At 40.7% G+C, this 14,103-nt stretch overlaps 1 protein-coding gene across 2 annotated transcripts in view; it reads right to left on the reverse strand.

Moving 5' to 3' along the window:
- Window positions 1-14,103, reverse strand: part of APP (amyloid beta precursor protein) — a 231,690-nt gene that overhangs the window by 107,876 nt on the left and 109,711 nt on the right. For both annotated transcript variants that reach the window (XM_054842302.1, XM_054842225.1), the window contains exon 5: window positions 13,737-13,930. In XM_054842302.1, coding sequence (XP_054698277.1) covers window positions 13,737-13,930 — 194 coding nt within the window. The remainder of the gene's footprint in view (window positions 1-13,736; window positions 13,931-14,103) is intronic.

A 14,103-nucleotide genomic window follows, 5' to 3' on the forward strand; every position in this document is an offset into this window, starting at 1 on the left:
TACAGCTCCTGCTAGTACACACCTAAGCACTTCGTGACAAGCAATGTTTAAACCATGGATCTGTAATGTATATCTAACGCCTTCCTTTCCTCAACCCATCACTGCAGTAAAAGCTGGCACCAATGTATTATTTATTCACTCTTCTGAGTGCATCATCCTGTTACTTTGTGAAGACAAAACTGAAGCAAAGGAAAGTGAAAGAAAGCAAATGATGCTACCTCTTGCTGTTCAAGAAATAAGAAAATGTTAGTAAATGAGTTTCCTTTCCATATTCCAGTAACCTGCAACAGGGACAGAGGTGTAACACAGATGACAAGAACAATGTGCTTTCTTTCTAATGGTGTTTCAGAACTCATGGGGCTGTAGCATGAGTTACATTTTAAGAAGAGGTTTCTGTCTGTAGCTATTAACTTCAGAGAAAAATGTGCCAAAGCTTTCAATTTAGGGTAACAAATAACTATGGACTAATCCTGGTTTTGGGAAGTGGCTCACGTTTGTATGCAATAAATGTTCATCCATTTGGATGTATTTAAACCATGATTTTGCCAAGTAACTTGAACAAAACTATATACTCCATCAGTGGGTGAAAAAGAAGGAAAAGGTGTTCAAGACAGATGTTTCAATATCTGGAAAGATTAGTATTCACTACGCTTTGCAACTGTATTTTATTACAAATGGATTCCATCTGGACTGTGGTTTTTACCAGCCACCAAGCCTGAGCAAATAGCTGGGGGAAAGCTGACTCCAGGAGAGGAACAGAATCAGCAGTAGCAAAAAGCCACCGTCTGCCTACAGAGAGCAAGGCCATATATGTTGGCTCCAGACAGCTGTGGGAATTAATATAGGGGAAGCAATAGCTGCTTGTAACCTGCAGCCTGTGCTCTTTCAGCCTTATAGGCCGAGTCGATGGCAATTCATGCATCCCTAACCGTTCCTACTGCAGATGCCATCATCCCAGTTTCCAGCATCTTGTGGTTCAGGTTCTCAAAAGCTCAACCTCCCCCATCCCTCTATAGCCTCCTCAACTCCCCCAAATGAACTCCAGGAAATATGTGATGCGATCGCATTGCCAAGTATTCAGCCTGGGTCTAGCTTTCCTTCCAGCAGAAGATTAATGATGAGCACAGACACGTATTTATCCCTGTGTATAGGAAACCTCCAGAGCACAAAGTTCTTTAACTGTGGGAGTGGAAATGGACAGATCCAACTGTGACTCTCTACATGCCTTAAGAGTTAATGCCTTAAAAGAAAATGCAAAACAGAAACACAAAACAAATTTCATGAGTAGGACACATGTTTGCAATCTGAACACGAAGATGAATGCATTTGAGATGGCCTCATTACCAGGCTTTTGGTTAAAAGCAAATTAGAAAGCTAACAGGCCAGGAAGCAAATTCTCCCTCAACAAACCTGCACATCAGAGGCCTGGGTATTTTCCACCTAACGTTTCTCTAAACCTTGCAGGCTAGAAAAAAAGTCTTCTGACCAAAGGGTGAGATTTCTCAGGAACTGGGTTTGATGCCACTACCACACTCCTGTGAATGGTGTCACTAATTAAATATATGAGTCAACACAGGAACCACTTAAAGCTAAAAATTAAGCAAACAATGCACTTTGGCACGTGACCACTTGCCTCATTGTACCTTCTGGTATTTAACTTTGGCTTTGGTACACTAGCCAGCTTCAAGACCTAGTTGAGTACGCTAACTATGTGAAACTGAGTATACAGGTAGCAAATCTAACCAAGAACTACCAAAGTAATTTTGCATGGGGCAGAAGAGAGGAAAAGAAGTCAAAAGCAAGTGTGAAATGAAGATTTCAGCATTCACCTCGAAAGTCTAGGAGTAAGGAGTTATACCAAAAAAGGTCTATTTTCTTGAAGTATGGGGGAAGTGGGAACAGATAGCAGGGCAAGAATTCAACTGCACTGCAGTTGTGAGATTAGGCACAGAGCCAGGAAAAAAAAGGGTTATGCCAGATGTCCAGTCTATGAAACTGATCTTTTAAATGGCTTATTGGCATCAAAGTCCGGAAAATTACAGTAATTCACAGAATTGAAAGTCTGACCCACAAGGTACCTCAGCAATACTGTTTCTGGTCTGTCTGGTAAGTGACCACAAAAGCACAAACTGCTTAAAAACTGCCTTGGTTATTTTCATTAGGGTTGGATTATACTAGGTTAGTAAATCAGGTATCTCACAACAAGAAGAAATAATGTGGTATCTGGAGATGTACAAACACCTGTGAAGAGACAGCTGAACTCACATGGGCACCTTCCACTGCACGGCAAGTCAAGACGAACAATTCATATTGCCTAGCATTTTTCAGACATTCATTTTGTCACTTCTAATTATTTTTCTTTTTGTTTTCCTTTACTGAAAAGGTTACAATTACGTTTATTTTCACATTTCCTACCAGAAAAAAAAATTGAAATAAGCTATTTCAGGAAGTGTCACATAGGCTGCTTTTGAGTTCTTAGACCTTATCAAACAACTGAATTACGTGCTTCAGACTCTCTCTCTCCTTTTAATGTATTCTTTTTAACCTCTTATACAAAAACAATACAAAAAATGTGCCTGGTTTCATTAACTTTGATAGAAAACAAGAAAAGTTGCTCTAAAAATATTTTAATCTAATTTTTAAACAGAACATTTCTAAAACCCAAACACACATTCCTTGCCATACTGCGTCTGACTGATGCATTTATCTTTTTCCTCATAATTAAGCAAGAAGGTATACTTTATACTCTTGATACTGTTAGAAATTTCTTTCCACAGCTGACCTGCTTAAAAAGACGGGTGTACGAGGTAGCATGTTAACATTTGATCTCATGCGTTCTCAGAAAGTACCTCTTGACTGATATGCAAGAACACTTTTTCAAAACTGACCTAGGTTTCTTTCTGAAACAAAGCCTTTCCTGGTGTTACTGTTCTGACAGTTTTCTTTGGAAGATGGAGGATTCAGCAAGAAGTATGCCATTTTTAGAGAAGGACAGAGTAATAATATATTTAACCCATATTCTTTCTCACTTTGGTTATTTTTGCTAAAGAGAAACTTAAAACCTAATAAAGCAAAGCTATCTGCAAGCACACAAAAATCAGGCTCTGTGAGCCTGATGACACTGAACAAATATTAAATTCAAAATCTTGACATCAGAAATGCATTAAGATTGAATGTGAAGGAAGAGGGCAGCGTGAAGGTCGCCTGCACAGCCCTGTTTCAGCCAGCTTGAGAATCAACAGAAAACTCTGGATCTGTTACAACAGTTTTATTTCCACGAAACTCCTGCCATACTCAGAACGGACTATTCAGTGCCTCTTTGTCCAACCTGCTATCCTACAGTGTGAAGGCAGACAGTGTGAATTCTGTACCAAACCAAGTTTTGCGGAATTCATCATCTTGATACCCTCACACAACAATGACGTGGTAAAACTAGAAGAATAACTTTGTTTTATAATTGGGAAAGCAAACAAAAAAAATACCAAAGCATGTAATAACTCTGGATGTTCAATTTAAGACATTGAATAACATTTCTCAGAGAATGTGACACCTTAAACTTTTTAAATACAGCTGCCACCAGCAGCAGCAGCAAGAGGCAAGGACTTCTGCAGAGCAGATTATCTCCACTCATTCAGCCAGAAGAAAAAGGGACACCTTTTGTTTCAAGCTTTTTATGGTGGCCACAGCATGTCAAGCCTAGCAGAAGACTTTCATGACAGAAGCAAGCATAGATCCAGTTCTCCTGGATCGTGGTCACTATTTCACTGTTTTAACCTTTTCTTCTTCATTCAGGTCACAATTTGGGTGTTATTTTTTTTTTCCTCAGCAGTGATCAAAATAGAGGAATGTGAAGAAATGGCTTGTCATCATGCAACCAAAGCCAAAACATTTGCATTCAAGATTGGAAACCTTTTCTGTCAGGGGAAAAAAACCCAACTCTCTATGCTTTTGCTGTTTCATCCATGTATTCAAAGACTGTAGCCTTTGTTAGAAGGCAAAGGAAAAAAAGTGCTTTCTACAGAAAATGCTTTACTACACTGTGCTGTTAATAGCACAGCCTCACAAGAGATGGAATTCTTAAATTTCCACAAACCACCCCAATGTTGAGCTCTTATTTCCAGTACAGACCACAAATATCACTGAAAGGTAAAACTGAGCAGGAACTGCTGGAGAACTTCATGGAGGGATATCCAGCTATGCATTCACCAGCCACAGTCACGCTGTGTTGAAAAACCCAGCTGTAAATTTCTCACTTCCCATTTTTTTCACGCATTCTAAATAGTACAGCTCTTGAAATCGGGTGGCATATACCATGATGTCACAAGAACTTCTCAGAAAATCTCACTAATATATCAGAAGCGTTTCTTGAGTTGATTACTACACGAACATATACAAGGAACCTTTCTCTCCTACATTTGAGTCATCACAAGTCATTATAAGTGACAAGTTAAAATTTCTGTTTATAAAATTTTTGCCTATTGCTTAAGGAAAACGCAGCAGCCAATGGCTTCTGTTTTGTGAGGTCAAAAAAATGTAACCCTTCTCTGCAAGTCAACATTCTACTAAATGTGCAAGTTTGATGCCATTAACCTCCTGAAACAAGCTCAACATTCACTTAAGTCATCCAGGTAGCCTGCTCAACTAGCAAACTGCTTTCATCAGGGGTCATGAAAGTCTGGCTATCTTCTGCTCTTCGCTTCCTCAATTAGATTAATTCTCTCCACCCATAGCCTCATCCATCACTTCAGTTAATGCTTTATACTCAAATGGTGATTGGATTTGCCAGCTCAGCATCGCTGTAATTACCTCTCAAAGCAATGCACTGTTTCATCAATTACATTCTAACTTTACTTGCCCTAAGAAGAAATCCAACACTTACCAGTCTTTCTAAAATCATTAATGCTTTGGTGTTTCTATGCTTTCTGAATTGTATTTTAACAACCTCCATGTTAAAAAGGAAAAAAAAAAGTTCTTAAAAAATATATCATGAACCACCTGAGTATTAAGTAACAGACAAACTCAATTAATGTGAGAATGTGAGACCCAGAATATGCTAATAGCACATAAAATATGCAAACAAAATACTTCTAGAGTTATTCAGCATAAGCAGTAACATTATGCCTACAATTTGGTGATGCTTTAGTTTAATTTATAAAGAAAAGCAATTAGGGTTTATCATTAAAATACTTATAAAAACACAGAAGTTCTTACATAAGCTGTATTGTTAATAACATTTTAGAACAGGTATAAAGCACTTTTTCTATTTCAGTTTCTAACAATTCTACAACAAAAATCAAGAAGATATGAACTTCTGACCAAGTAGCAGAAATACTATATTGCAAAACACCTTCCACACTTACCTCCCCAAATGAATTCAGTTTCTCTAAAACACCAATTCAGTGATGGACAAAATTCACCTATTTCAATAACTGGTGTTAACCTATACTGATGGCAAACTTCAGAGGAGGGGAAAAAAAGCAAGAAAAACTAAGCAGGTTTGTAATTCCTAGTGTTCATTTTAGGGCACTGACTCCCAATTAGGAACAATTTATATTAGGACAGCTGATGAGAACACTGCCTCTGGCCGCACTGCTCCCTGCTCCTGTGTCACGGACGACTGAGCTCCCCACCAAGCAGACCCCGAACCACCACAACAGGCGTAACCACTGCTGGCACAAGGTTCCGTTTGCCTTAAATTTCAGGGGTATGAACAGCCGGCAGCTCAGTCTGCACAGTGTGGAAAAAGGGACATCTTTTTATCCATCCAAATGCAAGCCATTTCCTGCTTCGAAGTCAGAACCTGTGGTACAGACCCCTCGTCCAGCTTCACGTCTGCTTCAGCTTTACTAGCTCAAGTGCTTGGGGAGTAGGGAGTGGATTTTTTTTTTTTAATGTTTTGGGTTTTTGAAAGAATCATTTAGGAGATTCCCACTGGAGTATTTCTCACTGAAATTTTAGAAATTGACTTTCCAATTTAATGAAAAAGCTTCCATCAAGGAGAACTTGTTGTTTGCTTTAACATGAGTGACAAGATGGCTTGAAAACATGATGAATACTCAACAGAGACAAAATGTTAATTTTCTTTTTCCTCCAGCGAGCGTGTTTCCAACGAAGAATTTAGCCTCGACACCTTCCTTTTTATTGATCAATAACACTTTTTTAGCTCTAGAATAGCAAAAATTTCAAAGGACTCCAGATATCCCATTTCTAGACAGTTCAGACAAATCTTCTGGACTCAGAGCTGGACTTGGAACTAAGCCTCAGATTTTTGACTCAATGTTGCAAGACAACATTAAGAACAACGGGAGAGAATGAAGAGGAGGAGGGAAGAATGGTCAAGAAGCACAATGTCACTACATACTAGACACAAGCATGAAGAAACAGGTAGAAACTGAAGGATTCAGGAAGTAGCAAGACACTCGGAAAGCTCTGCCCACCCACCCCCCATGATTTCTTCATCAGCAACGCTCCGTATCCAGATACCATTCAGGGCCTGACTCTTCCTCTGGCACGCAGCACATCCCTCTGCCTGGGGACCCTGGCACCCCTGTGTCCGCAGGGCACCCCCATGTCAGAAGCCACCTCCCCCCCCAGGAGTACTTAACCGAAGGACATCCGACTGCTGACAGCGACACACCGTTGAAATTAAGGCGCTCTGGGGACGCAAGGCAGAAACCTCTCTTTGAAACTAGAAGAGGCAATGCATATCAACACCATCACCTTAATCCTCCTAGTTTGGCCAATTTTTATTGTTCAAGCTGTGTTTGTTTCTTCCGGCTGTAGTTCGAATGCCAAAGAGACTACAGTACCATTCAGAGCAATAGAATCTTTAAGGTTGGAAAAGATCTCTAAGATCATCAAGTCCAACTGTCAAGATAAGGAAGATTAGAGCATTTTGGTTACTTTTTCTTAATCTTCCTCATCAGTTAAGAGGCAATGGCCAGAAATATGCCCAGGTCAAGCAATCCCCAAAACGCTGTAACCTTCATGCTGTATTTCCAAATATATTTTCTGGGGGCAAATGAAGAGATGAGCGGGGAAAAAAGAAGAGTGAGAGTGACACAGGGAGATGTAACGGGGAGAAACGGGGCAAGAGGATTTCATGTTTTGGGTAGTTGTTTTTGATGAACACCGTGAGCACAGAGAACACTAAAGAACAGCCACACGGGTTGTAGCACTGACCTGCGTTCACCTACATTTGCAATTGAAACACCGACAGCTTCCCGACTGTTGTCTGTATTACATCTCCCACGGCTCTGGCACACAGAGACCCAGATGAAGGGAATTAAGCAGTAGCTAGTCAAAGCAACACTTGCAATAGGAAAGAGAATTTCCCAAGTATAGAAATGACTAAATGCCATTAAATTTGAGTTTTAAAATTCTTATATTGACTCTTGCATACTACTAAAAATACTTGCTTATGCGTCACTGTTTAGACTTAGGCATTTTTCATAAACATGTGCCACAGGCAGACATCCCAACTGCCTCTGCCTAATTTTGTGTCAAAGCAGTAGGGGATGCACCATGAGGACTCAGTGCGTTGTTATATCAGGTCAGGGCACTAAATGACCATGGACAATTTAAACACACCTCGTGACAGCCTGATTTAATGACAGCACTCTGGGGAATTTCAATTGTAACTAATCATTGTGGTTTAACCCGGCAGGCAGCTAAAAAAAACACACAGTGTTTGCTCACCTTCCCCTCCCTCCCCACCCCATGGGATGGGTGAGATAATCGGAAAAGAAAAAGGTAAAACTCATGGGTTGAGATAAAGACAGTTAATAGGACAGAAAAGGTAATAATACTAATAATAGAATATACAAAACAAGTCACGCACAGCACAACTGCTCACCACCCACAGACCATCGATGCCCAGCCAGTTCCTGAGCTGTGGTCCAGCCCCCAGCCAGCTTTCCCCCAGTTATACACTCAGCATGATGTCATATGGCATGGAATATCCCTTTGGCCAGTTTGGGTCAGCTGTCCTGGCCTTGTCCCCTCCCAGCTTCTTGTACACCCGCAGCCTACTTGCTGGTGGGGTGGTGTGAGAACCTGAGAAGTCCTTGACTTGGTGTAAACCTTGCCTAGCAACAACCAAAACATCAGTGTGTTATCGACATTATTCTCATCCTAAATCCGAAACACAGCACCATACTCCCCCTACTAGGAAGAAAATTAACTTTATCCCAGCTGAAACCAGGACACTAATTTGACACTGAGGTTAACTCACAGACATTTCTGAAGCTAAGACACTAGGTAGAATGTTTGTTGACATCTTTGTACCACTTAAGTCATAGATGAAGACATAAAAAGAGCTAGAAAGCAAAATAAATGAAATGTATGCTTCCTCCATGTTAAGTGATGATCTCTAACAAATTACTCAGCAAAGCAATCCTGTTGGGCCCCTGTGACTCCTCTTCCCCAAATGCTAGAACAAGACTGATAATTAAAAGCATGGGGTCTCACCTGGAAACAATTCAGCATAAGGGGCACATGTACAATGCTGCTTTCACCATTAGAAAAAACTGACAAGTTTTAAAAGCCTTTCAGGATTCCTCGGATTAGAGTTGGAGGAGGCAATTATGAAAAAAGTCAGTTTTTCCAGATACCATTGACACCAAAACCCCCTCTTTATGAAGTCAGAAAGGAAACTACTTTTTTTTTGCAGCATCTGAGAGATGAGCACTCATCCTTAAGCTCAGTCTGGTACAGGGTTGCAAAACCAGAGAACAGCATGATTACCATGCTATATCGCACAAATTTATTTTAGTTTTACTTCACAGATGCCTAATTATCAGCAAAAAGTAGACTGCACTCTTTTGGATTATTTATTGTAGTAAAAAACCCCACCATATTAACTATTCTAATGGCACGTATGAACAAACCATAAAACTTCGCTTGGCAGAAGTTTATGAGAAACTGTAAACCAAACCCTTATAAAATACACTCCCTACAATGCGACATTTACACCACTACCCAATCATTACATCAGCCTGAACATATGTTTTATACACCAAACAGACAAAATTAATTTGGCCTAACCTGCTGAGGAAAAACACAATGAGAAATTAAATCTCCTATTTTGGACCTTGAAAAGATATTCAGATTGTCTGGAAAAATGAGCCTTGGCTGAAGTTAAGGCACCATCTTCTGCTCCTGAGCCACTGGACTTAAAGAAAAGCTTTCTATGTAACAGTGAGGCTTATCGTGCCTCAGTTTCCCTGCTGTGAAAGAAGGAAAATGACAGCAGCCTGTTTCCCCAGTGGGAAGGAAAGCCGGGGAGGTCTCACGCACAGTGAAAGGAAGATGAGGAGAAGTATGTACGGGACAGATGTAGACAGAGAAAACCCGGAAGTTTCCAGCTTGGCCATCACTCCTAAAGATGTTGAACCTTGGACATCAAGGACACCAAAGCTTCCAGCAAGTGCCCAGGTGGAGGCAGGAGGGCCACGAAGCTGCACCAGGTCTCAAGGGCAGCCAGAGCTTGCAGGTCACTTGACTGAGTTGTAGCTATGCAGGGAGAGCTCTGCAGCTATACTGAAAGCCAGCACCTGCATCTGGCTGTCCCTCAGGCAGTCTTCAAGGTAAATTTTAATTAAAGGTGTGGATAACAGCAAGGAACACCGCTGCTGAAAAATGCTCGTGACCTCTTAGTCAGAGTTATACGCTATTTCAGGACAAGCATGACATGATGCAATTTCAAAAGCATGGGTGGATCCTGCCTCTTGGCCTCATGAACAAGAAGGGGGTACATCATATCTGTCACCAAAATGCACCCTCTCTTTTTTTCCCCAAGTACTGCCAACAAGCCACATCCTTTTACGCCCAGACCCAGGTGGTGGTCAGACGCTGGGTAGGAAGAACACCTGTCTGTGACAGCACCGCAGCCCAAGCTGCCTCCCCGTGCCCTCCGACAATGTGCTCCTGAGCTTTCCTTCCTCCTGTGCAGAAAACACCCACAACACAACAAAAAAGAAAACGCAATGCTCCAGAGACAACTGCTGGAAGTGAAAACACAAGACAGCCTGGAAAAGGTTGGTTACAAAAGGAACAGCTGCAATGTGTTTTCCTCTAAATATTCAGAATCATAAATGCAAATATTCTAAAATTTATACCTGAATAGTCTGAGATACACAGTTACTTCGAAATACATCACTTACACTTGGATTCTGCTTTGTCACAACAGGAGTTTTGAGAAACGAGGATACAATCGCTTGCTTTTCAGGTTGGCACCTCTACCTCTACGTGTCACCTTCACTTTGACTTGGGCATCTTTAAGCAGCCACCGCCCTTCCGAAGGCTCGTGGCAGTCACCGTGCCACCACCCACTGACCGGGTTTGTGCCAAACATTTTCCAGTGTCGTTTCACAGAGAGGGGAGCGTGAAGCTGCCAGCCTGGAGGCTTCGCTTCCCAGCGGAGGTACCAGGCACGGGCAGGGTGAGGCACAAACTAGCAGCTATCAAGCAGGAGGCTCCACAGCCAGACAGGAGAAACAAGGAATATGAAATCCTGCAGCTGGTGTCATTTACAGCAGACTGGTTTCCGCTTAGGTGTGAGGAGTGGGTTATGTTGTACCTGGAACACCTGGCGGCTCTTAATACCAAAGACATTGAGATATGCATGGCAAAAGCATCTAAAAGGCCTTATTTGTACAACAGAACCAAACCCAGATCTTAAAGAAACAAAAATATAGGAGAAAGAGCAATTACTGAAGTACACATGTGGTATCAGCAACTAATTTTAGCCAGAAATTGTGACTTCTGGGTAGAAATGGGTAAAAACCAGTCAGCCCCGTATCTGCTGTAAGAGGAATGGGGTGGAATTCCTGCCACAAACCCACGGCAGAGTAACAGCACAAAATCCTTCTCCTAAAGGACCGGCTCCTATCTGCTAGTTTTCATATCTTTGCATGAACAAAGAACTTGTAGCAGCGGCCATAAAAACCACCAGCAAAGCAACCACGAGAATTCCCCAGAATGACCGAGTGCCCTCCCTTGAACCACACAGCATGCGCATCATGATTTGGCGTGCACCCTGCATGCACTAAGAGCCGTCAGCTGGAAGACACCAACAACTTGTGCTCGGTTGGTCTGACCCAAGTAAAAGCATCACGATTCCTGAGTAAGAAAAATGTGCAGGGGCTGCCAGCCCCTTCTCGCCCCTTCCTGCAGTGCCACGCCAGCACGTACTTACACACTAAAGGATTTTAAAGTCTTTGCAAGGCTTTGAGACAAAGCAAACATTGTCAGCGTGAGATCACTCAGGTAAGGTGAAAAAACACAGACTAAAGTAAGCACTTCAAACAGACATGCTTGAATAGCAGAAAATACTGGGAATTTAGCATTAGGAAAGTGTCCCCCTACTTTTTACTTCCCTTCTCCTCCTTCCTCCCTCACAATCAGCTTAGGACTGAGGCATATTTATATATATATTTATATACACACAAACATATGCTCATATGTGTATGAATATACACACACGCAATTTCAACTACCACCTACTGCTGCATAAGAAATGAGTAATTTTATATATATATATGACTAAATTTCAAGAGTATTTCTGACTCCAGTACACAGGGTTTAAATGCAGTTGGGAAGCTGAAGAGGCAGCAAGAAATATGAGTGAGTCAGTGTAAAAGAACTACAAATTGCTTGGCTCTTCATCTGCAGTTGAAGTACAAGTGCCCCAAAAAAGGATCCTTTCATTTTCCTTTTGTATGCACTTCTATGGGAGGGGAGGAAAAAAAACTATCAGTATTTGCTTGGAACTTCAGAAATGGATTCAAATGCAATTACAGCTCCTATTCCTAGAGGATGCAAAATTTATGAAGTTATTCTTGAACTCCTCTCTTCAGATATTAAACTGCTTTATCAGGAACAAAACAGACTAGAATAGTAAATTAAATGTTCAGCGACAAACATGAAAAAGACAGAAATAAATGGGACATTTATTTTGTCTCACAAACAAAACTGCTCTATATACACCCCTGTGAGCTCTTTTATTTAAAATATTTTAGGAATCTTTGATCGGATATATGAAAGAAAATTTTTTTATCTATGTATTTTATATATACAGATATATAATAAATATAAGATATACAGATAAGACAGGTAATAGATATATAGCATAGATCTATATATCTATCTTGCGTGTGTGTGTGTATATATATGTGATGGAAAAAAACCAAATTTGTCTCAATTAGAACAAGGTCTGCACTCATTTCTTATTCAAGATAACATATTTGAATCAAAATCTAAATGAAATATATAGAAACGACACAGCAACGGTCCAAAAGCTAGTTTACAAGTCCCACTGAAAGGGTTGTAAATTGTGACACACTGACAACTGTTGAAAGTACAAGTCAGAAAAAAGCCTTATGGTGTCAAGCTGGAAGATGCAATGTTGCTTGATGCAGGTTTCTTGCACCAAACAGCCCTGACCATTCACTCCCATTTATGAGAGAAAATTGGAAATTACAATGGAGAAATATTATTTTAATTAAACTTATTCCATTATTCACAAAGAACTCTTCACTGCCACATGTACTAATGCTTTGTCAGGAATGATTTAGACACCCACCATGACATGGTTTCTAATTTTTCATTCCTTAGTGCCATCTCTCTGTACCAAATTACAGCGATTCAATCTCAGCCCTTCATCTCTGCACTGTTCCTGAATCCATCCATTGCTTCCATCTGTATTATTAAGCCCAAACTTAACATAATTTAGAACTATTAACTTTCCACATTATTCACTTCATTCTGTCCCGATTTATTTTCAGAATTCTCCTTGAAACCACTTGTAATCTGCTCCAAGTTTTAGATTTTGTGTATTATTTGTAAAAGATGCAGTATCATCGCCTAAGAAGTAGAAACACTGCAGTAGCACAGCACGAAGTGATGGAAGTCTAGGGACCACAAACAGAATTTGAAGGTAGATCTTAGTTTTATGAAGAAAACCATCTTAGAGAGTTGTTTGAATTCAGTTGCAAGGACGTAGCATTGTACTCTGCTCTCACAACTGCTGTCTAATGCTCAAGAGAGTGATATCAAAAGGCTTTGACAGCACTGGACTGCTCAGTTTCTCCAGAGTCATAACCCATATTTGGCTCAAAATTAGCCCATGTGCACAGGGGACGTTAATGGGTAAAGACAAGCATGGCATTTTCCCATCCACTGCTGTGTTTCAAAGGAAACCTCCATACTCCAACTTAACAGTAGTGTATTAAGGAATCTGTCTAAGGGCAGATATTAAAACAGATTTGCTTTTAGATCACATTTAGAAAGCAGTTGTCAGGAGAAAAATATTCTTATGGTAATAATGGCACACAGCTAATGCTAATTATGAATGAAGACATTTCAAAACCTCCAACGATTATGTTGGCTGAGTATCTGCTGCAGTACCCCAGACTGCACATGAAGCATCTTAGGAGTACACTATTTATCATTTAGTTGTCAAAAAGTATGCATTTAAGCATTTTTGTTATAAATACAGCAATACTTCTCACCGAAGAACAGATGAAGGCATCAAAAGCTCAATAACTATATTAACAATAAGCTTTTCTGTAGAAAGTTAAAAATAAATGATTAGAACCCTGATGCTTTCAACCATTGTGGTTGCAAGTTCATTTATAAGGAGCAGTGACTCTTCCACACTGAGGTCTTTTAGACAGATTTTTGGCACCTTTAATAAGACGATAATAACAAGCTGAAGGGCAGAAAGTCACTCTTACCTTCCATCTGCGTAGTCTGCATCTGCGCCTCCCCACCAGACATCTGAATCATCATCTTCGGCATCAGCTGAATCAAGATTGTCGCTTTCCTCTGCTAATGGGCAGCAAACAAACTCCACACCACGAAACTTGTCGATTCCACAGGGCAGCAGCATGCCATAGTCGTGCAGATTCATACTCTTCTCACTACAGGACTACAGGAAATTGGAGGGAAACAGCAACAATATCGTCATGAAGGAAGCTGGAAAAAATGTCACAGACCTCGAGAAAACGTTAAGGGGCCGTGTACTGCCTTAGGAGGTTGAAGCTGGTGAACTGCATGGTCTCTGAATTTTGAAACACAACTTAGAGTGGTCATGTGTGCATT

This window comes from Grus americana, chromosome 1 (assembly GCF_028858705.1).
Source record: "Grus americana isolate bGruAme1 chromosome 1, bGruAme1.mat, whole genome shotgun sequence".
NCBI lineage: Eukaryota > Metazoa > Chordata > Aves > Gruiformes > Gruidae > Grus > Grus americana.